The following is a 22,345-nucleotide window of genomic DNA, read 5'->3' as shown; positions in this document are numbered from 1 at the left end:
CCAATGTATTTTTTTAAGAAACCTTCCCTTTAAGATCCTTGAAGAAGCCTCTGGTATACACACTAAATCAGTGCAACAAAATTGCCAATAAAATTATGGTTTAATCCACTTGGCAACAATAAGTTTAAGTGGCATGAAAAAACCCTTACTATACTAATAGGATACTCTTCAGAGAATTTTCACCACAAATTTGTCTGTAGGCTGCAAGTGTTTTTCTAATGCAAATGTAATTTATGAAAAAAGCTAGGCCACCAACTAAAAGAAAACATTTATTGAATTAAAGTCAATACTTTCCTTTTAATATCTACAAGCCAACACTGAACTGACTTTATTCAAGAATGAACACAATGTACAAAAAAAGTATGTCAGTTATAAAAATATGTCAATCCATTTTTCCTGGCTATTTTGCTGAAAACATTTTGACAAGTGCAAGATAGGTTTGGCAAGCAAATTAAAGCCACTATTACCAATGACAAAGTTCATATAATTTTGTAATCATAGTATAATATTTAAGACTCATTGATAAAGTGGCTTTGGAAATGTTGACCCCTAAAAAAAAATATATCACTGCACTGCCATGTGTTTATGCACCCAGACAACTGAACATCTTGACCTTCTGTCATCATGTATCAGTACCTTTTTTCAGTGAAGACTATCCAACCTAATTTGAACTATTCAACCAGATAACTGACACCTACCACTGGAGTACAATTTAGGAAAGGCAAACTACTTCCATGGCCCTGTATTTTGTCTGTTTGCAAACTGAGAGAGAAGAGTAGGTAGGTTCACACACTTTTAAATCAACTTGACAGCTGTTGCAATGTGAAATCAGGGAAAGGTTGGAAAAAGAATAAAGAATCATTTATGACAGCAATCTATATTTATGAATATGTGTATTTACGTATAAAAATGGATCTGACTAGGCTCAGCCATGCCTTATTTGTTTGAATGGGTTTTTTTCACATAAAAAATTTAACTCAACCAGGACTCAAATCATTGACGTCTCTCAAACCACCAATAAGGAGGAAAAAAGGGGACCATTTACAGAGATAATCTGAAAACAGTGCAATATTAAAATACAGTTTCACAACATGTGAAAGAAACATGCTTTGGAACCTGAGCAAAAGGCGTTTTACTGACTTAGTAAAAAGTCACCCTGTATGTTGTTTTCATTGGCATCTGTTCTGCCAGATTAGTATGTTGCTCTTAGCAACTTTCATGGCCCCTAAATATTTAGTACACAGAAACTGCCAACTACTTAGAGAGGTCTACTAAACTTTTCACCTAATATTGCAGGCAGTCTGACATGCTGCTACTGGAAATGACCATACAGTCTAAAATTAATTTAAATTGTAGAAAGGAAAAGAAGCAGCCAAACATGATACTTTTCTTTTTTAAATAGACTAAAGCGCTTCCACGACACTTCGATACGGTACTACACTGGCTTACAGTCTCAAGGTCAGCTCTTTCAAAATAAATATACCAAACATTTACAACAAATGCCTTATGAATGCAAGCTCTCTCTTTACTATTTCAAGACCAGTTGGATAAAAACTAAAATAAAGACATAACTCTGAAGCAGCTAAGTTACAAGCCCTTTTTCAGAAACAGGCATGACTTGGTGTCACAGCAAAATTTTTCACCTGACTGGTAAGGAGTAAGAAATTTTTTTTTTCGTTATAGAACCAAGCGGGCCACCATATAAAGCAACCTCACAAAGCATGCAGTCATCTACTCTGCTGATTTTGTATGTTGTATGAAATAATCATTGTGCTTGCAGGTCCCAGACCTTTCAAAAAGGGGTATGAATAATAGATGATTGAAGACATTAATGGAAACTCACTCATTTCTAAATTACTTGAGTGGAGAGAACATTTCAGAACTAAAAAGCAACAGAATGTTGCACATTAGTATTTGTGAGGGATGATGAAAGCTAGGATTGGTGCTTTAATTTGGCTCAAAACAAACAAAAAGCTAAAAACAATCCTAAAAGCTCTATGTCCATGATACTGGTAGAGGCCAATGTGTGCATGCCACTGAAAGGCACAGTTGGACCAATCTGATAAACGGCATCATCAGAGCAGAACAGCAACTTTTCACTGGAGTAATCACAAAGGGTGAACAATGAGCCATCAATTCTCTTGTCATGAGCACAGAAAGCAGTCACCAAGGCAAAAGAAGGGACACAGGAAAGAAGATACAGGAACCCACATAAGCCTGGAAGACAGAAAATATACATTAAACTGAGTTTTGAACATTCTGAGTGACCATTTTCCTACTGTAATACTGCCATTCATTGATTTAACACTTCACATACTATGCTTAAACAGATGAACTGTTGTAAAAATGTTGTTACTCTAATCATATCACAAAATTCTTCTGAAATTTGCTATACTTCACTTAATAGCATCTTAGGTATAAAACAGGCTTATAGACTGACTGATGCAGTCAGGTCAGTTTCTTGTTCATTGCATAAAAAAATTAACATGCTTACAGGATACTAAATTTTTTACTCAGATAGTGCATTTAAAAATTTGGCAACATAAAACCACAGCTATTTATAGGTAGCTAATTATGAAATAGTATGATTGTTCTTCCTACTACTTTACCAGTACCTAAAAACCAGAGTGCAGTACTTACTGGAAAGGTTTCCCCGAAGTTATCCTGCCTTTGTATCTACAAGCTGCATCTGAACATTTGCAGACATGCCACCTCCATAGCCTCCCTTGGACTGCATTTGGTTCTGAATGGAGCTGACCTGGAGACAGAAGGGAAAGGAGTGCAGAGGAAACAAGAAAGGCAGTTAGTGAGCTGTGGTGTCTTCTTGCTTCCAATTTTATTTCTTGTTTAGGTTTGGTTTTCAAGAGCTCCTTTACCATTAAAGCTACATTACTTTTGCATGAGGACACGCACAGCTTAAGGTTGCTGGTATTTTCAATTCTTGCAAGCAGCTCAGCAGGAGAGATGGAAGAACTGGCACTGAGGCAGATGTTTTTCCACTCTCCCAAAGAAAATTGGCTGATTCAAGCTTTTACTGACCCACTGGATTATTCAGAAAAAAAAAAAAGTGAATCTCTTAGTGATATCCAGCTCTACTCCATTGACAATCTATAATTTATCTTGTTATATGGAAAATGTTCTTTGTCAAGTATGCTAAAGTCAAGTATGCTGTAGGTGAAAAACCACCTTGCCTCTAGTGAAAGAGTTAGAAAAACATCTCCAGGCTACGTCACATTCCAGCCTGACAACTTGCCCATATGACTTTAAAATTCTGGTGAACAGCAAATCAACACAAATTGCAAGGCTAAAGTGTAACTTTTAATGAGTAATTCTTCTACAGGTTAGAATAATTCCTCTGATATTTGAGTCACACATATATAGGTGTTTGTGTTAGTGGGTAGGGAAGTGTAAGTCTAAAATGCAGACGCTGTTACACCTAAAGCAAAGAGAATGCAGCAAATTAAACTTGATTGCATTAATAGTTAGTGGCTATTTTGTATATGAAAACTTATATAGGAGACATGTAATGCTAAAAACACTGAGGAAAAAGCAGGTCTAACAATTTTGGGCTTATAAGGCGGCAGTCTTTCTGAAGACATCCTCTTTTTGAGGTAGTCTGAGCTTCAAGAACAAGCACTTTCCCAAAGATGGTATTGCTTTCCTTTGATGATACATAATGGCAAGGTGGTTTTCTCTTTTGTCTAATTTATAGTATAAGGATTTAAAGATTTTGGAAGGGGAAAAGGATTGCACCAATTAAAGATCATACCATCTGTTGTGTTGCTTATCTATCTCATTAATTTCCTTCTTTCTTTTCTTTCCCTCCCTTTTAGAATGAGGAAATAGCACAGATGGTCCTTCAGAAAGAAAACAAGGGAAAACTAAGAAAAGGATGGAATACATGAAATAAAAAACTAAACTAGAAAGTGAATTTGCCATAGAATATGAAGGTGAAATAAGAAAGAAAGCAACAGTAATGAGAAAGAAACAGTGCACAAAGGGCTCCTACTGTTTAAGCATACCTTTGGCAAAAAGGAACAATGGACTCTACAGAGAAGGCAAACAAAAAAGCAAAATATTTCAGTAGTCAGAGAATTGCTGTATATATCATATACATATCCATATCATAAACACATATATGTGTATAGATATGTATATATATGTATATATCATAAGGATATATAATGAAGAACAATGTTGATGAAAAAACACACAGAGCAGATAGGTGGATGAAGAATGAAATTTATATGGGAAAAGTGAATGTAATTACAGGAGGTCCTGCTGAGGTATATCAGAAGAGAGAAAGCTCAAGGAGGTTCATGGAGTATAATGTCCGTACTATAAAGAAAATTAAGCAGCAGAAAAACATGTGGAGGTTAACACTGTAATCTTGGCATTTACACTGTGAAGAATGAACAAGGACAACGGATACAATATTAGCACAGTAAGTCACTGTTGAGGTTTGAACTCGGCCAGCAGCCAGACACCACGTGGCCCGCCATTCATCTTCCTCCTCCCTAATGAAATAGTGGAGGGGCAAAAAGAAGAAAATTAATAGGCTGAATAAAAAGAGAGAATTTACTAAATATAACAAGAGAACAACAGTAACAATAGTGAGTGCAAAAGAAATGGGTAAAATGCAGCAGTGGCTTACGGAGCACGGCGACCGCCCCCCAGCAACACGCGACCGGACTGGAACCTGAAAACGGTGGCGCCAGAGCGAGCTCACGCCCACCTGTATCCCTGGGTATGGCATCACATGGGATGAAACACTCCAGGGAGTGATGGCACCGGCCTTCTAGCTGTGCTCCCTCTCAGCCCAGGGAAAGTTAACTCCATCCTGGTCGAAACCAGGACAGTCTCCTCCCCTTATTCTATACCATTAACGTTATGCTCAAGTTCCGAATACATCCTAAGGAATCACCAACCCTTTCTCCCAGGCCTCACAGATGTCATTCCCTTAGCCTATGGGCCATCCTTCAAAATGTCTGCTAAGTTCATCTAGTCCATAACTTTGGGTTCCATCTGTCATGACAGTCTTTAAGGCTGGAGGAATGATGTGGAGTTGGCTCAGTCACTGGAGCAGGAGGCTTCGAATGTGGCACAGGGATGTTGCAAGGCACCAACTGCCGTAACAGGATTATCTGACAGTCTGTTTCATTGGCTATTCTCACCTCAAATCAAACCTCCTTGAGGCACACATCGGACTTATCCGTCCTTCTGCATTACCCACCAAGTGCACCCAGGTCCTTAGGCAAAAGTAATCCCATGCATGGGTTTACCTTTACCCAATGCAGGAATAACCCAGACGGCTTCCCCCAACATATTCCTAATGAGCACTACGGGGGCTTTATCCCCATCCACAGTATGTAGGAGGTTTGATTGAGCAGGGCCAGCTTGCTTGGCAGATCCTCTGGTATTGACTAACCAGGTGGCTTTTGCTAAATGCACCTCCCAGTGTTTGAAAGTTCCACCACTCGCTGCTCTCAGTGTAGTCTTCAGCAACCCATTGTATCGCTCAATTTTCCCAGAGGCTGGTGCATGGTAGAGAATGTGATATAACCACTCAGTGCCATGTTCTTTGGCCCGAATTCCTATGAGGTTGTTTCAGAAATGTGTCCCATTATCTGACTCATTTTTTTCTGGCGTGCCATGCTGCCTTAAGACTTCCTTCTCAAGGCCTAAAATGGTGTTCCAGGCAGTGGCATGGGGCATGGTGTAAGTTTCCAACCAACCCATGGCTGCTTCCACCACTGCAAGCACAAAGTGTTTGCCACTGCTGAGTTTGTGGGAGCGTGATATAACCAATCCGCTAGGCCTCCCCATATTTATATTTTGACCATCACCCTCCATACCAAATGGGCTTTAACCAACTGGCTTGCTTGATGGTAGCTCATGTCTCACATCCATGGTTAAGTCCACCCCCTCGGTCACAAGCCCATCTCTATGTTCCATCTCTTCCCTGATGGCCTGAGGAGTCTTGGGCCCAGAGAGACAGAAATTGTTCACCCTTATGTTGCCCGTTCAGATCTACTTGAGCCACCTTGATCTTGGGAGCCTGATCCACCTGTTGGTTGTTCTGATGTTCTTCAGTGGCCCGGCTCTTGGGTACATGAGCGTGTACATGGCATACTTTCACAACCAGATTCTCTACCCAAGCAGAAATATAATTCAGCAGCCCAGATGTGTTTGCCTCTACACTGCTGAGTTACTGCTGTAACCACCCCCACAGGGCATCTGCCATCATCCATGAGTCAGTACAGAGGTAGAGCACTGGCCACTTTTCTTCCTCAGCAATATCCAAGGCCAGCTGAATGGATTTTACCTATGCAAACTGACTCGATTCACCTTCTCCTTCAGCAGCTTCAGCGACCTGTCGTGTGGGGCTCCTTCTGGTCAATTTGTGATCACTTCCCACATTCCCGGATGGCTGGGGCTCCCTGTTCGAGCCTGTAGTGTGATTAATGCGACCCATTTACTTCATGTGGCATCAGCTGCACGGTGTGTAGAGGGGACACTCCCTTTGAACACCCAGCCCAGCCCTGGCAGTTGGGGTGGCAGGAGGAGCTGTGCTTCAGTACCAATCACCTCTGAAGCAGCTGGTATCCCTTCATATGCTGCCAGTATCTCCTTTGTGGTTGGAGTACAGCGGTCCTCAGATACTCTGTATCCCCAACTCCAAAACCCCAGGGGTCGACGCCGAGTTTCTCCTGGTGCTCTCTGCCAGAGACTCCAGGTAGGGCCATTCTCCCCAGCTGCAGTGTAGAGCACGTTTTAACATCTTGTCCTGTCCAAACTGTCCCAAGGGCTACTGCATGAATTATTTCCTGCTTAATTTGTTCAAAAGCTTGTCATTTCTCCGGGCTCCATAAAAAAATAATTCTTTTTCTGAGTTACTTGGTAGAGAGGGCTGACAATCTGACTATAATTTAGAATGCACAGTCTCCAGAAACCCACAACACCCAAGAAAGCTTTCGTTTCCTTTCTGTTAGTGGGGACATAGTTGTTATTTTATTAATCACTTCCTTTGGAATCTGATGACATCCATCTTGACATTTTACTCCTAAAAACTGGATCTCTTGTGCAAGTCCCTTGAGTACCCTTTATGGCAAAACTGGCTCTCAGAAGGATTTGGTTTATTTTCTCCCCTTTCTCAAAAACTTCTGCTGTATTACCCCATATAATGATGTCATCAATGTACTGTAAATGTTCTGGGGCTTCACCCTGTTCCAGTGCAGCACGGATCAGTCCATGGCAAATGGTGGGGCTGTGTTTCCACCCCTGGGGCAGCCAATTCCAGGTGTAATGGACACCCCTCCAGGGAAAAGCAAACTGTGGCCTGCATTCTGCTGCCAGAGCGATGGAGAAAAATGAGTTAGCAACATCAATCGTGGCGTACCACTTGGTGGCCTTCGACTCTAGTTCATACTGAAGTTCTAGCATGTCTGGCACGGCAGCACTCAGCAGTGGCGTGACTTCATTCAGGCCACGACAGTCCACTGTCAATCTCCACTCTCCATTAGACTTTCACACTGGCCATATGGGGCTGTTAAAGGGGGAGTTCGTCTTGCTGATGACTCCTTGGCTCTCTAGCTGATGATGGCTATTAGCAGTTTATGGATAGGGATTACAGAGTCTCGGTTGGTGCGGTATTACTGTCGGAGCACTGTTGCAGTGGCAGTTGGCACCCGTTGTTCTTTGACCCTCAGCAATCCCACAACGGAAGGATCCTCTGAGAGTCCAGGTAACACAGACAACTGTTTAATTCCTTCTGTTTCTGAGGCAGCTATACCAAAACCCACTGATACCCTCTTGGGTCTTTAAACACTCTCTCCTGAGATAATCTATGCCAAGAGTACATGGAGTGTCTGGGCCAGTCACAATGGGGTGTTTTTCCCACTCTTTTCCACCTAGGCTCCCCTCGGCCTCCAATACAGTCAGCTGTTGAGACCCCCCTGTCACTCCTGAAATACAAAGGGGTTGTGCCCCTTTAAAATGTGATGGCATTAGGGTGCATTGAGCACCAGTGTCCACTAGAGCCTTATACTGCTGGGGGTCAGATGTGCCAGGACATCGAATCCACACAGTCCAGTAAACTCGGTTGTCCCTGTCCTCTGCCTGGCTGGAGGCAGGGCCCTCTGATGTTGATCATAATACCCACTAACAACAGAAGGGCTAGTGTGGTGTGCATGGGCTTCAGTCTCATCTTGATCACTCACTTCTTGTGAATATAGGTCAGAAGTTCTTCTCATAGGATCATGAGCAAAGTCAACCCTTCTGCCCTGTTTGGGCACTTGATTACTGGAAACCGAGCAGCATTTCTCCTGAAAGAACCCTGTTTTGTAGCTGTTCCTCCTTCCAACTCACATACCCACTCTTCTAGGAGGCAGGTAGGTTTTCCATCTCATTTCTTCATGTATTCTCCCATGTCATACAGGTGATGTCACAGCTTCCCCCCTGGTGTGTACAGGTTCTCTCGAGTAGAGAAACGATTGCTCCTAATAGCTGAGATCCTAGTCCATGCAGGTGGGGAGTAGGACATGTCCTCTTTAAATTGCTGGAATTCTTGAGATAATCCCTCCACAGCATGATGAGGGAGGAAGAGAGACTTTCTTCATATTGTTGTAGTCAGTGAGCAAATTCATCCACTGTTGGTCCCTCTTCATCTCTCCAGCCCATTACTGCTAATGCCCTGGCATATGATGACAGTGTGCTCTGTACAAACTTCCGCCACATGGGTAGCTGTGCATTATCTGGGTCATAGTAAACTACCTCCTGCACAGCTAGCTCCCTCAGGTACTGAATGCCTCTCTCCATAGTGGTCCGCTTAAGTGGTTGACATACAAAGTCTTCCTTGAAGGGATATTTCTCCCTCACACTTGGAAGAAGTTGCCTCCAGAGACAGATTTTGTGTCTCCTTTCCAACAGCTTTGTCAATGCCCCCTTCCTTAGGCAGGGATCCCAGCTGCCTGGCCTCCCTGCCCTCTAGTTCCATGCCACTGGCTCCACTATCCCAGCACTGGAGCAGCCAGGTAATGAGTTGCTCACCTGGATGGTGGCTGAAATCTTCTGTCTCACAACTCACTCAGGGATAAGGATCAAGTGCCTGTCACTGGCTCTGCCTCCTCCTGTTCTTGTGATGGGCCTGATTCATCATCACCTTGTAGACTGTGAGAGGATCTTCCTGTGTATGTTGTCTTCTGTATGGGAGCAACTGACATTGTCACAGGTTGGTTCTGTGGTTCAGCTGCTGTGCCTGTCCTTGGGCTTGCAGTGGCTGCAGTTTCTATTACTTGGTTACCAGGTGCAGAGCCCTTCTCTTCCTCTTGAGGGTGCTGAACAGTGTTTAATAGCACTCGTTAAGCGTGGGCTATGCCCCAGCATGTTGCAGTGAGCTGTGCCTCTCTGGAATTACCTGGATGACAACATACTTTTCCCAAATATTCCACGAGTTCTTCAGGAATCTGTACCTGTGCAGGAGTGAAGTTCTAATACACAGGAGGTGCCCACTGCCCTAGGTATTTGCCCACGCTACTCCACACCCCCAGCCACTCATAATTCTCCAACCCTGGGGTAGATTTCCAAATGATTCCAACTTAAATAGTTGGTTAACCCTGAACAAAACCTGAACCACATTTAGGAACACACTAGCTCCTAACAGCATGGCAACCGTGATTATGTCAACATTCCAAAGATATTTGAACTCCCCAAATTTCTTAAACACAATTGTAAAAAGCTCCAGGACTGATGACCACATGCTATTATTGATAAGCATCACATAGTACAACAGAAACAAAATCTTAACCCAACTCTCATGAAAGGTGAGCAACAGCATGGGAAACATGTATTGCAAATGAGGTGATAAGATCTCAAGGAGCCAAACAATCAACATTTTACCTGTTTTGTTGTTATCTCAATAAACCTCTGTGCCCCACGTTGGGCGCCAAAAACTGTTGAGGTTTGAACTCAGCGGGCAGCCAGACACCACGTGGCTGGCCCTACACCTCCCCCTCCCCGGTGAAATAGGGGAGGGACAAAACGAAGAGAATTCATAGGTTGAATAAAAAGAAAGAATTCACTAAATATAACAAGAGAACAACAGTAACAATAGTGAGTGCAAAAGAAACGGGTAAAATGCAGCAGTGGCTTACGGAGCACGGCGACCGCCCCCCAGCAACACGCGACTGGACCGGAACCCGAAAACGGCGGCGCCAGAGCGAGCTTGCGCCCACCTGTATCCCTGGGCATGGCATCACATGGGATGAAACACTCCAGGGAGTGATGGCACCAGCCTCCTAGCTGTGCTCCCTCTCAGCCCAGGGAAAGTTAACTCCATCCTGGTCGAAACCAGGACAGTCACTACAGAAGAGGCAGGAAGATAAGCAGTGTAAAAGAGTAAGAGATTTGTGCTTCTGAAGAGAGATAGGTAAAAAGGCATTGTTTTTTGCATACAGATCCCTTCTATCCGGGATGAGAAAGATCACTCTGGTCACAGATGCCACACATTATCCAAACAAAAAGAAGTGAGGGAAAGAGTTAAACAGTTATAAGCATTCAAAATTAAAAAGGCTATGTAGAGAGACAATAATCATTACCTACTATCTGGAGATGAACTGGATATTACGCAAGGGAAAGATGAGGGCAAGCAGGGGGAAGTCTGAGGTGAAAGAGCAAAGTTTCAGGCAATCACCACAAACCTCACGAAGCAGCTCATCTGTGAGAATGAGGAAGGTTCTCACAGGAGGGACAACAAACATTTTAAAATCAAAAATCCATGCTTAAAAAAAAAAAAAAAGAAAACTCAGTTTCTTATTTTATTATTTCAATTTATAATGGCTTTAAATATTAATGTAATATATGCATTAAACAAGTGATTAGCTTTAACTGAATTCTATCAAGCTGAAGCTGTGTTTGCCCATTTAAGTTGGTTACAGATGTTTTAAGTACAAATCACTTCCAATCCATTATGCTGTTTCTGGGAAAATGTAGTATATTGTTTGTCATGTCAGATTTTCTAGCTTTGCCCTTCCCCAATACGTAGAGTTACAAAACTTATTGTCTAGTCTCAATAAGCTGTAAACTAGTTGAACCTACAAATGACCTCATGCCTACATTAAAATCGTGTTTGTCCTTTACAGCTCTGCTCTCTATTCTGACACCTCTGATAGAACTTTCTTCTCCTTTGTCAGGAAGTATTTTTCATCATTTTAATCTCAAAACATTTTTTTCTCTTTAAAGAGGATTAAGGTCAAGGAGTATTTTTGATCATTACTGACATACAACTTTTTTTATAGATTGTGTATTATTGATCTTAAAACCAGATTGACATTTCACAGAAATATGAAGCTGTACAAAAGAAATCTATCCCCATAAGCTGATTGCCAGTATCTATCTTAGCTTCTTTTTCACTTTCAGAGATATAAAAATATTTATTGCTCCTATCACCTACAGGAAGCCACAAAACCTTGCCTGTGACATTGTTGCTCACTCTGAAAATAATTCACACTGCAAATAGGGCTGCAGAGTATAGAAAAACCTCAACAAGAACACCCAAAAATATCTGTGTGCGCCGTAATCCAAGGTAAGTTAGAGTTTTCAATGAATAATATTTCAAAGCATTTAAAAGCATCTAAGGTAAGAAATCCAGTCAGTTATAAGACACTTCAAAAAGTTTTCTGTAAAATAGTATATTTTCAAATATGCCTCTATTTTAGTTCATACACACCATTGGAATTTATTTTTAAAAAATATTCTCTACACATAGTCTGTGTAGAATTGTAGAACAATTTATACAGCATCTACGATGTTCAATCAATAAATATAAGAATTTAAAAAATGCTATTCTATGATCTTGAATACAAGTATTTAGGATTTGGAATTAAGATGCTAGCAGGTTGTTCTTCAGTTACAGATGAAAAGACTCATTGCATCAGCCACAATAATCTTTCTAAGATGAAATATTCTTCATCTGCTCATGCTTACTGAATTCATTCCACTGAATAGGTCTCCTGATCCTACATGAGCTGTGTGAACGAAATTTGTTGGCTCCCCAATCATGCTTCTGTCAATCCGCCGTCGTCTTTTCTGAAAGGAATGTAAAGAAACCATTTAACTGAGAGTCACTGAAAAAGCAAAAACAATCTGTGTCATAAATGTAAAAGTTAACTGTCTACAGGATATTTCACATACTGTAAGATATTTTCATAGAGTCAAAAAACAAAGTCCAAATTCCCACATTAACCAAGACACTGGTAATACTGTCCTTTGTTTTTACTTGGAGGATCTATAGCACATCCTTAGACCAGCACTGATACCACTTCTAACATTTACACCAAAAAAACATTTGTAAATAAACTTACTACATTCCATGGTTTATTAAGCAATATTTGGAATGTTTAAATTCTGCTTATATTTGTATTTAAATCATGATGCAACTGATCAAATTTGAGGTTTAGTCATTCAAAACCAGAATTAAGGATCAAAGAGCATTAGTATAGTCTATGAAACTGCTAACTTACAGAATTTCTGATTTGCATGCAATGGAAACTTATGTCACTATTTGTAATATACTTCACGGTGATGTTCAGAACTTTGCTTTGAGTTTGATCAGGGTTGGTCAGAGACTTATCTTTACTGAACCCTGTATATTCAGATAACTTCCAGTATGTGTGGTTGTAGAGTGTGAGCTAAAGGCATGCAGTGTGATAGTAAGGCAGGATGCCAGGCTGGGGACTTTTTCCTCTGCCATGAGACAGAAGGCAAGAATTGCTTAAACTCTGCCTCCCCTTTCTCAGAGTCACAGCTTCATTTTGCCTGTCATACAAAATACAGTTTAATAGATAAGAAACTACTTGAGGTCAACTAAAAGCTTCACACCATCTTAAAGTCCACTCAGTCTCACTTTTAAAGGGATCTCATTCTAATCTACAATGAGATCGTAAGACCACCCAGACGCAAGACACGAAGGTACATGCCTCATGAGTGGGCTAGCTGCTATTGAAACACAGCTACAGATTAAATCTTTATGAATCAGAACACACAACCATAAGAATACATCATGTTGTTTAGCCAGCAAGTATGAAACACATTTAATCCTTTCCTGTACCTTGTTCCCATTACTAAAACCAGATTTCAGTAGGTTTCAGTACCTTATAGCATGATATTAATAGCTGAGGTGAGGAGAAATGCATAAAACACACCCATTGAAACAGCAAAACAAAATGACCCCTCTATGCCTAAACTATTAGTGAATTTTCTACTCCCAACAAACAAAATAAAAACATCTTCATGTAGTTTGACAGCCTTCATAGAGAAAATGTTTATGGAAATTAACTGAGATGTCTCAATGTAGAGTTCACAGAGCCATAAATAGCCACAACATAATCTATTACCACATCCCAACAATGCATTAATATTTCAATCTGTACATCAAGCTCACCTATACATACAACATATGTTTTCTTAGTTGTGCTTGACATCAGCTAGTAAAGCATATGTGACTAACTTGGAGGGAGAGATGCCAGCCACACCAGGTTTATGCTTCCACAGGATGAGAACTGCTTATCTGACATGTTCAGGACAAGGAGCATCCCCAACAGATATGATGATTATCTTAAATGCACATTGCTGTATTTACACAGTATAGTATTGTAATATACTGTGACTCTGATACAGAAAGAAGCTCTAGAGAGCTCTATGAAACACACTGCTCCAATTAAAACACTTTACATTGTCTGCAGTAGTTGTCCCTCTCCTTTTAAAAAAATAACAGCCAGAGTCAGATTAATTTATATATCTAAACAATACATCCATGATTTCTTAGGTTTAGTAGAGTTTTGAAATGCAGGGTTCTGACACAGAGAAAATTCAGACCATCTCAAAGTTTTTGGATTTTTTTTTTTATTTCTTTTGCAACCAATCAAACTCTTTCTTTGGGCAGCTCAACTTGTTTTCCTCCACTTGTCACTAAGATCGCTGCCATGCCAGTAATAGAATCAGAGTGCTGGATCTTGTGAACAACTGTAAACGAAACTGCAGTAATCATCAGCTAGCAAACCAGTAACCCATCAGTAGCTAAAGTGAATTGCCATCAAATCCTGTTTCTCGTCTTGAGCGAGTTTCTTATCAAGAGGCCATCAGCCAGTTACACCCTGGCATATGCCCACTGATTTGATCTTCTTGAAGCAATGGAACAGCATTTACATGGTCTGCTATATTAAGACCACAAAGTAGCTCGCTCTGAAAGCAAATCAAACATTGTTGCTTTTCTGCAGCAGCACTCTGTTTTTATTGACATTGCTGTTTTAGGTAGGATCATGAGCTTACTTTCAAAGAAAGTTTGCTAGTCCTCATTTACCATGCTTAATTTTTAATTTCAGAGTAATCTTGGAGTGCACAAATTAGACTTCTTTTGGGTGAAGCTGAACTGTTAAGACTAGTTGATGCACTCCCATTGCTAATGGACATTGAGGCCAATGGACCAGGTAAGCCAGTATGAAGCAGACCACAAAATACAATTAATGCACATCATGGTTTCCCAACAGCAACTGTTCTGCTCTCCTACATAGCTACTCCTGCCAGGATGTGCCACTTCCATAGACACAGCCTCAGCTAGAAATAAAATGACCAGTCAGCACAGGTGAAGAGACATAGAGAATTCTGTAAAAAGTAAAAAATTTTCGAGGAATGTAACAAAGGAGACAGGAGTAGGGGAGCATGCATGGAAAGGTTACAAAGCTTTTACAGAGGACACCATAAACATTAGCTTTGCCAGGATTTTATTCTGAAGTTGAATTTTTCTGAGGCCCTGTACCTGTAAAAATACATGCAATACTGTTGTTCTATAAACTATAAGAATTAACACAGAGATTGATTCTTCAGTAAATGTAGTGTATTTAACTTGAAAGAAGCTGAGAAGCAGCATATTCATCTCTTTATTTCAGAAATGAATTGCACACTTACATTCTTTTCCCTCTGTGTATCACTTAACGCCTTTCCATGCTTGTTCCTAGTGCAAGTCATGTGCCTGAGCTGACGGAGCCCAGCAAAAATGAATTCCCATTAGCCTTCACCCATGCCCTAAACTTCACTTGTCAACATACCATAAAAAATTAGCCTTATGATGCATATACACCACTAAACATTGTAGTAATGAGATCTGACTATAAAGGCGATCTATAAAACAACTGCAGGTCTATGATGCTAGTGCAAAGCACTTCAGCATACCCTCACCTGAATATTTGTAGCATCTAAAGAAATAAAAATCTGTTTTAAAGGTATTTCTGATGGAACACATATGTCCCAACTCTTGCAGCCTAATTGCAGTGAGACCTTACGTCCTGTACCTGTGTTTTTTGTGGACGTTTTCTTAGTAGGGGGGAAGTAGAAGAAAGCTCACATTATGATTAGCTAACTTGTCTGGTTTAGGTCAAGTTACTGAAGCATTTGGTATCAATGGGCAAAAAAAAAAATTCAAATCTGAATGTTTTGGGGGTTTTTTTTCCCCCTTGCCTTGGTCCAAGGCACTTCACACTTTACTAAGGGGGGAAGGGGTGGCAAGGAGCACAACAGACATGAGATGAGAGGAAGAGACCTACAGAGGGATCTTGGGAGTGGAATATTAAATGTTATAATTTAATGGCTTTACTCAGTTTGTTCACTTAACAAAAATCTGCAGGACTAGGATTTCAAAATGCACACCAGGTAATCTTTACACCATGAAAAGAATAAATAATCTTTAACTAGAAGTAGAAGAGAGATGCAGATTTGTGTGTTAAATCTTTGAGAGGAATGGAAGCAGTCTGAGGACGCATCTCAGAAACTTTGCTTTGAACATACACTAAGTGCAATGAAACTGGATCACATTTCAGTTACCATAGTAATGAAGTGAAGAATTCACGTCTCTTCTATTCTTAATCTGCAATGCTTTGCACCCACACAGAGTACCATCTCTTTTGCAGTACAAGATCAGAATTCAGAAAGCCACCAACCAACAGTTGCATCACACAGAAGTTATTTTAACTCTGCAAGTTTCTTGAAACTTATGATAAACATTTTAAAAATGTTTAAGCAGTGTAATTTTGAAAAAACTAATTATGACATGTATTCAACCTATCCTTCAGCAAAGCCATGAGTATTTTTGTGAAATGCCATTTTTGTAGTTCAAAGAGCTACTTATTGCAAGAAATTCAAATCTCTGTTTCTTCAAACAAATAACTGCCACTGATGGGTCCAGAGGCATGCAAAATTTCCTTTTTATTCCCTTCTATTTTTGGCTTGCAGGTAAGAAGTGATTTGTCCAGAGGCTGGGTGTGGCAGGTGCATCTGACCAGTGGAAATAGGGCTTCTTGGCTGCTGTAGTGTAGCAGCTCCTGACTGCCTTTGCTCTCAGGGCCTCGCAGTAGTTGGGACCTTTGGTCAATGGGAGCCACTATTGACTACAGGTCAGATTTGACCTGGGTACAAATGGAGTCCCCTGGGGGAGCCATTTGGAGCTTGTCCCCTGAAGCAGCATGCTGTGGTTGAGGACTCTCCCCTTAGGTCAGGACACTGCCCTGAGCAGGTTCTCGAGGACCTTGGGTCGGGACGCTGGCCTGAGCAGGTCCTTGAGGTTGAGAGCCCTCATTTGTCAGGTGAGTGATAGAGTGTTTTGGGTTGTCCTTAAGCCCTAGGGAGCGGTGATTTGTTCTGCATTTTGAGTCGTCATTAAACTGTTCGGAATTCTTTGTTCTGCATTTTGGGTTCTTGTTAAACCCTAGGAAGTTGTTCTGTTCTCCTCTAACAGACACTTGAACATGTATTTTACGAAGAGCTAGTTAACTCTGTTAACAACAAATTTTTAATTTTTGGTGGTTGGTTGTTTATTTGAGAGCCTCTGTAACATTGGGCTGTGCTTCTCTAGCTCAAGCCATTTCATAGTGATGGCAACAGTTCTGAATTAGATGTTTTCTGCCTGTATATATACATATAAAAAAAGTCCTGCAAATTTTTCTCCCTTGCACAGTTATACATCCCTCTCTGCCCTTTATGACAAGCCCTCTCAAAAAAAGAAAAAGACAAGATATGCAGAGTAACATCAAGGTCTCAAATACATCAGAAAGTATGTGAGTGATGTCACTTAGGTCTTAGCAGGCTGATAATAATTTTTCTGGAAGCTGCTAACAGTAGATGTCACAAGTGATGTCAAACAATATCATACAAAGGTATCCCAAACTCAAGTACCAACCTCCATATGCTGGGGATCAAAAGCAAAGAAATCTCTTCTGTTTAGCTGGAAGAAAAGAATGCTCTCCTAAATCTGCACAGATTTTTTGAGGTAACTGCTAAGTATGTATCCAAAATCCAAGTCTGAGTGAAATATAAATGACACACAGCAATTCAAAGGACCCTGCAATACAAAAGCCTATGTGGATTTGACCTGAAGAAGGCTCCATCTCAGCCCCAGTCAGCCCTCAAATGAAAGTGGTATTATGGGCGCGAATGAGGAATGTGCTATGTATAAGGTGATACATGGTGGAAACTGAAGAAATTCGGAGGGGATGGTAAGTTATTGCCATGTTGTGAACATGTAGAGTTTCTAAAAGACAATGCTCCTTTATTGAAATTCCCACATCTGGCAGTTTTCTTTTACAACCTAACATTTAATTTATCTCCACACACAAGAAAAACTGCCAACTCTTTTTCCCACACAGCAAGGCTCTTTACCCAGCTGTTGTCCTGGCTCTTCATATCTTAGGATCTCAGCCAAGTAAACTGTAAGAAACCAGGCAACAGAATAGCTGCTGCCCTCAATGTAGCCTACTGTGGGGAACAGAGCACATCTACACTAGCAACAAATTAATGAAGGGACAGACTGCACCTTTGCACCTCACATTAAGAGTACAAGTTTTGATATTTAAGTCACAGTAGTAATCTTTGTTTTGACCATTCTTCTCTAAAACTGACACAGATTCAGTTGGGCTTTTATTGAGAACATTTTATTATTTATTCATATCATCAAGCTATCACAAGCAAGGATAACACTCTCCTACTCCTAACTTTGTAACATTTGTTACAAGTGTAATTTTTCATTACTCTGCTTCCATACATATTTATAGCTTTATCTTATTTTATATGCAGTAAAAATATATTGTACATAATGTATTTATGTATTACATACCCATATAAATATATCATATATTGCATTTCAAGGCATTTTCTGCCACTTCATATTTATCTGTGTTCCAAAAAACGTAGGGCACAGTAAACTAAATTAGAAAGGAAACAGCATACTGCTCTGAACTATGTAGTCTAATCTTGTGCAACATCTTTCCAATCAGATCCAAATCAATATGAATTGATCTATATACAAAATGGCAAGTGACGCACCTTCCTTTTTTTGACACAGTTCTGTTTGTCTTTCATTCTAACTATCTGTAGAAGATAAACTTTTGTTAACATTTGTCATCATTTCTCCTTAATCCACAAGACTCATTTTTCATGACATTTTTTTGTTTCTCTGTTATTTCAATATAAAATTTGTAAGCTTGCCACAACGACTCACATGCAGAAAATCTAAGTAGTGACATTTATTGAGGTGTAATCACTGTGCTTTATAGTCTCCCTTTCAGAATACAATGATGAGAAATATATTTCGTATTTTAACTTCAAAACAACCTTGATACATAATCAGGGAAAACCAAAACAAAGCTTTGGCACCTCATCTGATGCACAGTAAAAGCATCAACTTCTCAAGATTAATTTTCCACCCTTGTATCAGTCTCTTCTGTAACTTCAGACAATTTTTTAAAAAAAAGTAATTCTTTAAAAGGAGGGCAGATTGTGTAAATCAAGGTATTCATAACAATCTATGTTAGAGTGGGCTATTGCAGCAGCATTTGAGGCTTCAGTGCATCCCATTCACCTGTGAGGATTGCCTCCGTCAAGTCAGCAATGCTTTGCAGTGGCTTGCAGGCTCAGTAACCTAGCTAGGCCAAAAAATAATTTTCCCCTTTTCTTAAATGATTACAGTCAAACAGGCTTATCTCTCTTGGCAAGAATGTAACTAAAGAACATATAATTCCTCTCTGAAGCCTGGTTCAAGACTTAATAAATATACTTGCTAACTTCCTAATGCAAAACTTTACCCGAGTTTCTGTGGTCAGAGAATGACCACTTACATTTACCACCTCCAAAAATTTTGCTGTTTTCAAGCAGAAGGATGACTGCGAATTCATAAACCCTAGAAAGTTACACAGCTGTTAAACTTGTCTCCACAAGATGACAGTTTTTCAGACTGCTCAGTCACTTCTATCTCAGTCATTAAAATGGCATCAAATATAGTAAGAAGCAAGTCACTCTCTACAATAGCTCTCTGCAAGCTTGGCTTTTAAGTAAACAGCAGGGTAACCTGAACATGATGAAGTATAACAACTTCTACCCACACCATCTCATCCTTTGCCACACTAAGAGAACTAGTTAATACATCATTCCATTACTAAAACAATCAAAATCCCAAGCTCTCCTAAAGCAAAATAAATCCTAGTAGAGCCCCCACAATTGCCGTTCTTATGGTAGATAGAACACATGCAAACAAGAAATATGCTCCTGCTTCTTCTCTGCACCTGCCTAGTGTGCTTGTTTTCATGATTAAGAGCTAGTCTGCACATACGTCCAACACGGTATGGATGCACTATCAAGACAGTGATAGTAAGTATGTGATTTGCTTTTTTATTTTATTTTATTTTTTTTTTTAATGGAATTATTGGATTTATATGGAGGCTCACAACTATTGTGTTTAACATTCTTTCACAGATAACTCTCAAACATCAATCAATTTTTGGAGAACTTCTGTTACCGTTCATTCTAGTGTTAATTTCAGGCTCAATGCAAAAAGCAAGCTCTTTCAATCTGCTAATTTACTTTCTGGGATCTTTGCCACCAATCAAAATAGGTGTTTTATAACTTTTCCCTGAGGACAAAGTGATCTATTAAACTTTTCAATGATAGAATTCTCTGTTGAAATAGAGCTGTTTGCTAGCTTTGTATTCCAGAAATAAGCTGAAACTTCAAAAGCTATGCAGGCCAAAGATAAAACCAAGATAGAAATCTAAGGAAAGGTTTTTATCAAAGACAAGATAGTCAACCATTTCAGGATGGGGGATCTGGATGGTTAGAGGAGAAACTGAGGGAAAAAACACCCTTCGTTTTATTTTCTTCTTTGATCTCTCCTACTTTTTATCTCTGCTCTAAAAAGAGTACCAGCAGCAATGGAGCCCCTATGCTGTGCCACTCAGCTGATCCTCCACCCACTAACACACAGGAAGAGCTAGGTACTTGCTCAGAATAGGAAGTATGAGATCACCCTGCAGGATGGCTTTCTGTCCTCCCACATACATGCTGTTCTGCTCCCAAAATAGTCTGATGTGCACAGGATGGCTGCCTGTCTCAAGACAAGATGTAGTCTGAGTTGCCACAATTGACCCACCAAAATTACTTTAAAAGGTTATAAAAAGTGTCTTTTAACAAACCGTATATAAAGGAGCTGCAGGGGCAAGGGTGTCCTTTGTATTTGTTTTTGTGCATTGTGTGTTTAAGATGCATTTCTCCACACTTTCCTCCTTAATAAGGAACCTAGAGATTCATGCTAAAAAACCAAAGAGCATGTACACATAAAAAACTGGAATGCTAATACCTTGCCAACTCTAGCAACTGGATCATTATGTAGCAAACAAGTACTGCAAAACCAATGGCTGGATGTATAGTATCATCATATAGCCAGTACGCTATTTTTGAAGAAAGAAAAGACTGTACACCACCTAAACATTTACTTGAATATTGCAGTACTCTCTGATTTTTTTTCCAGCTTATTATACCCATAAGCTTACACTGACAATTCGAACATTTATACAATCCGCAAGGACTACACAAAAGTTGATGACATTAAAGAGACACCATCCACAGTAATGTTTAAATTCCAGTGAAGCACTAGCATACGTTTAAAGTTTTAACATCTGATTAAATTTTTGAGCCAAAAGTGACACTGACTATAATATTGAACTGCAGGAGACCACATACTCTATGAAGAAGCAAAGATGAAGAACTAGACCTTTAAGTTTCAAATGTCTTCTGTCAAGAGGTCTGCTATACAAAAGAAACACAAAGAAGCACAACTAAGATAATATGCAAGGTAAATTAAAATACTAGCCATTCTCTCCAAACTCCCATATTTCAGTGACAGGTTTATTCTAAAGCAATAACATGGTATCTAAGCACAACGATGTTCTCACTAGTGATCTTCACCAACTGCAAAACACCAAAGCTCCTACCATTACTAACATATTTTTCTCAGTCCCTTACATGGACACTTTCCAGCAGATTGCTTAAAGAGCCTTGGTTGTTTATAGATCTTTCCAACTGTGGCTTCACCAGAACAGAAGCAGAAGGAACCCAGCAGAGGTTTTCATGCCAACTCTTAATTAGTAACAGAGCTAAGTAGCAGGCCTCCAGCACACCCAGCTTTCATCAAGTTTTCCAAAAATCCAGGATGCTACCTGACTTCTGTAGATAATGGAGAGTTAGGAAATTGAAACAAAGGATTGACAAGAGGTACGTTTTTAAATAAAGTAAGCTGTTATAATTAGCATCTATTAAATTGATTATCAAATATACTGTGGATTTAGCCTTTGGGCAAAATCACTTGGCATGTATTGACTGGCTCAAGTGGCAAAAAAAACCCCAACCCCAAATCTGATTGCTTTTTGAAATTCCAAGCAAAGAAACTAGCAGTTCCATAGAAAAAGACAAAAGTAAAAGAAAAATAATCTAAAATGGCAAAGAAGCTGACTTTATCAAATCTTCCAGTCTGATTTTAAGTATAACTTCATATTAAATTAATCCATTTTGTAAATGAATACTCAAGCATATTGTTATCCACAACAGCTCCTTTGCTTTTAGCAAATTCAGCACCTTCTTGAATCTTTTTAAGTGTATGCTTTTTGATTTGTTTACACAATATTCCATTATGATAGTGTTAGTCATCACATGACAAAACCAACAACTGCAGCCCATGTTTTCTAAATAAACAGGAAAATTTGCCAGATGAGGTCAAATGACTCTGAAAGACACTAAGTCTTTTAAAAAATGTGTTTAGCTCACACATTAAATGGAACTTGTTCCATTCCAGATACTTAGACCAACTTTAAGTCACATAGTAAATCAGAATCCATTCCTTGGTATAGCTAGTAAGTACTGTCCTTTTAAAAATACACATTAGCACAATTTAAATATGACATTTACAACTTGTAACCTGGCTGTCACATTATACCACGAACTTCTCTTTCCACTAAGTTTATTTTCATTACTTTTG

The 22,345-nt window shown here is 39.8% G+C and overlaps 1 protein-coding gene across 1 annotated transcript in view; it reads right to left on the bottom strand.

Annotated features, from left to right (window-relative positions):
- Positions 1-1,082: 1,082 nt before the first annotated feature.
- The window catches only part of CDC42SE2 (CDC42 small effector 2), a 69,934-nt gene continuing 48,671 nt past the window's right edge, over positions 1,083-22,345 (bottom strand). The window contains exons 3-5 of the mRNA XM_026866420.1: positions 11,983-12,084; positions 2,641-2,758; positions 1,083-2,217 (exon numbers count right to left, since the gene is read on the bottom strand). Coding sequence (XP_026722221.1) covers positions 2,660-2,758; positions 11,983-12,084 — 201 coding nt within the window. The 3' untranslated portion in view covers positions 1,083-2,217; positions 2,641-2,659. The remainder of the gene's footprint in view (positions 2,218-2,640; positions 2,759-11,982; positions 12,085-22,345) is intronic.

This window comes from Athene cunicularia, assembly GCF_003259725.1.
Source record: "Athene cunicularia isolate RWA chromosome Z unlocalized genomic scaffold, athCun1 chrZ_part2, whole genome shotgun sequence".
NCBI lineage: Eukaryota > Metazoa > Chordata > Aves > Strigiformes > Strigidae > Athene > Athene cunicularia.
Note: the sequence above shows the minus strand (reverse complement) of the source record. Positions and strands in the feature narration are given on the sequence as shown.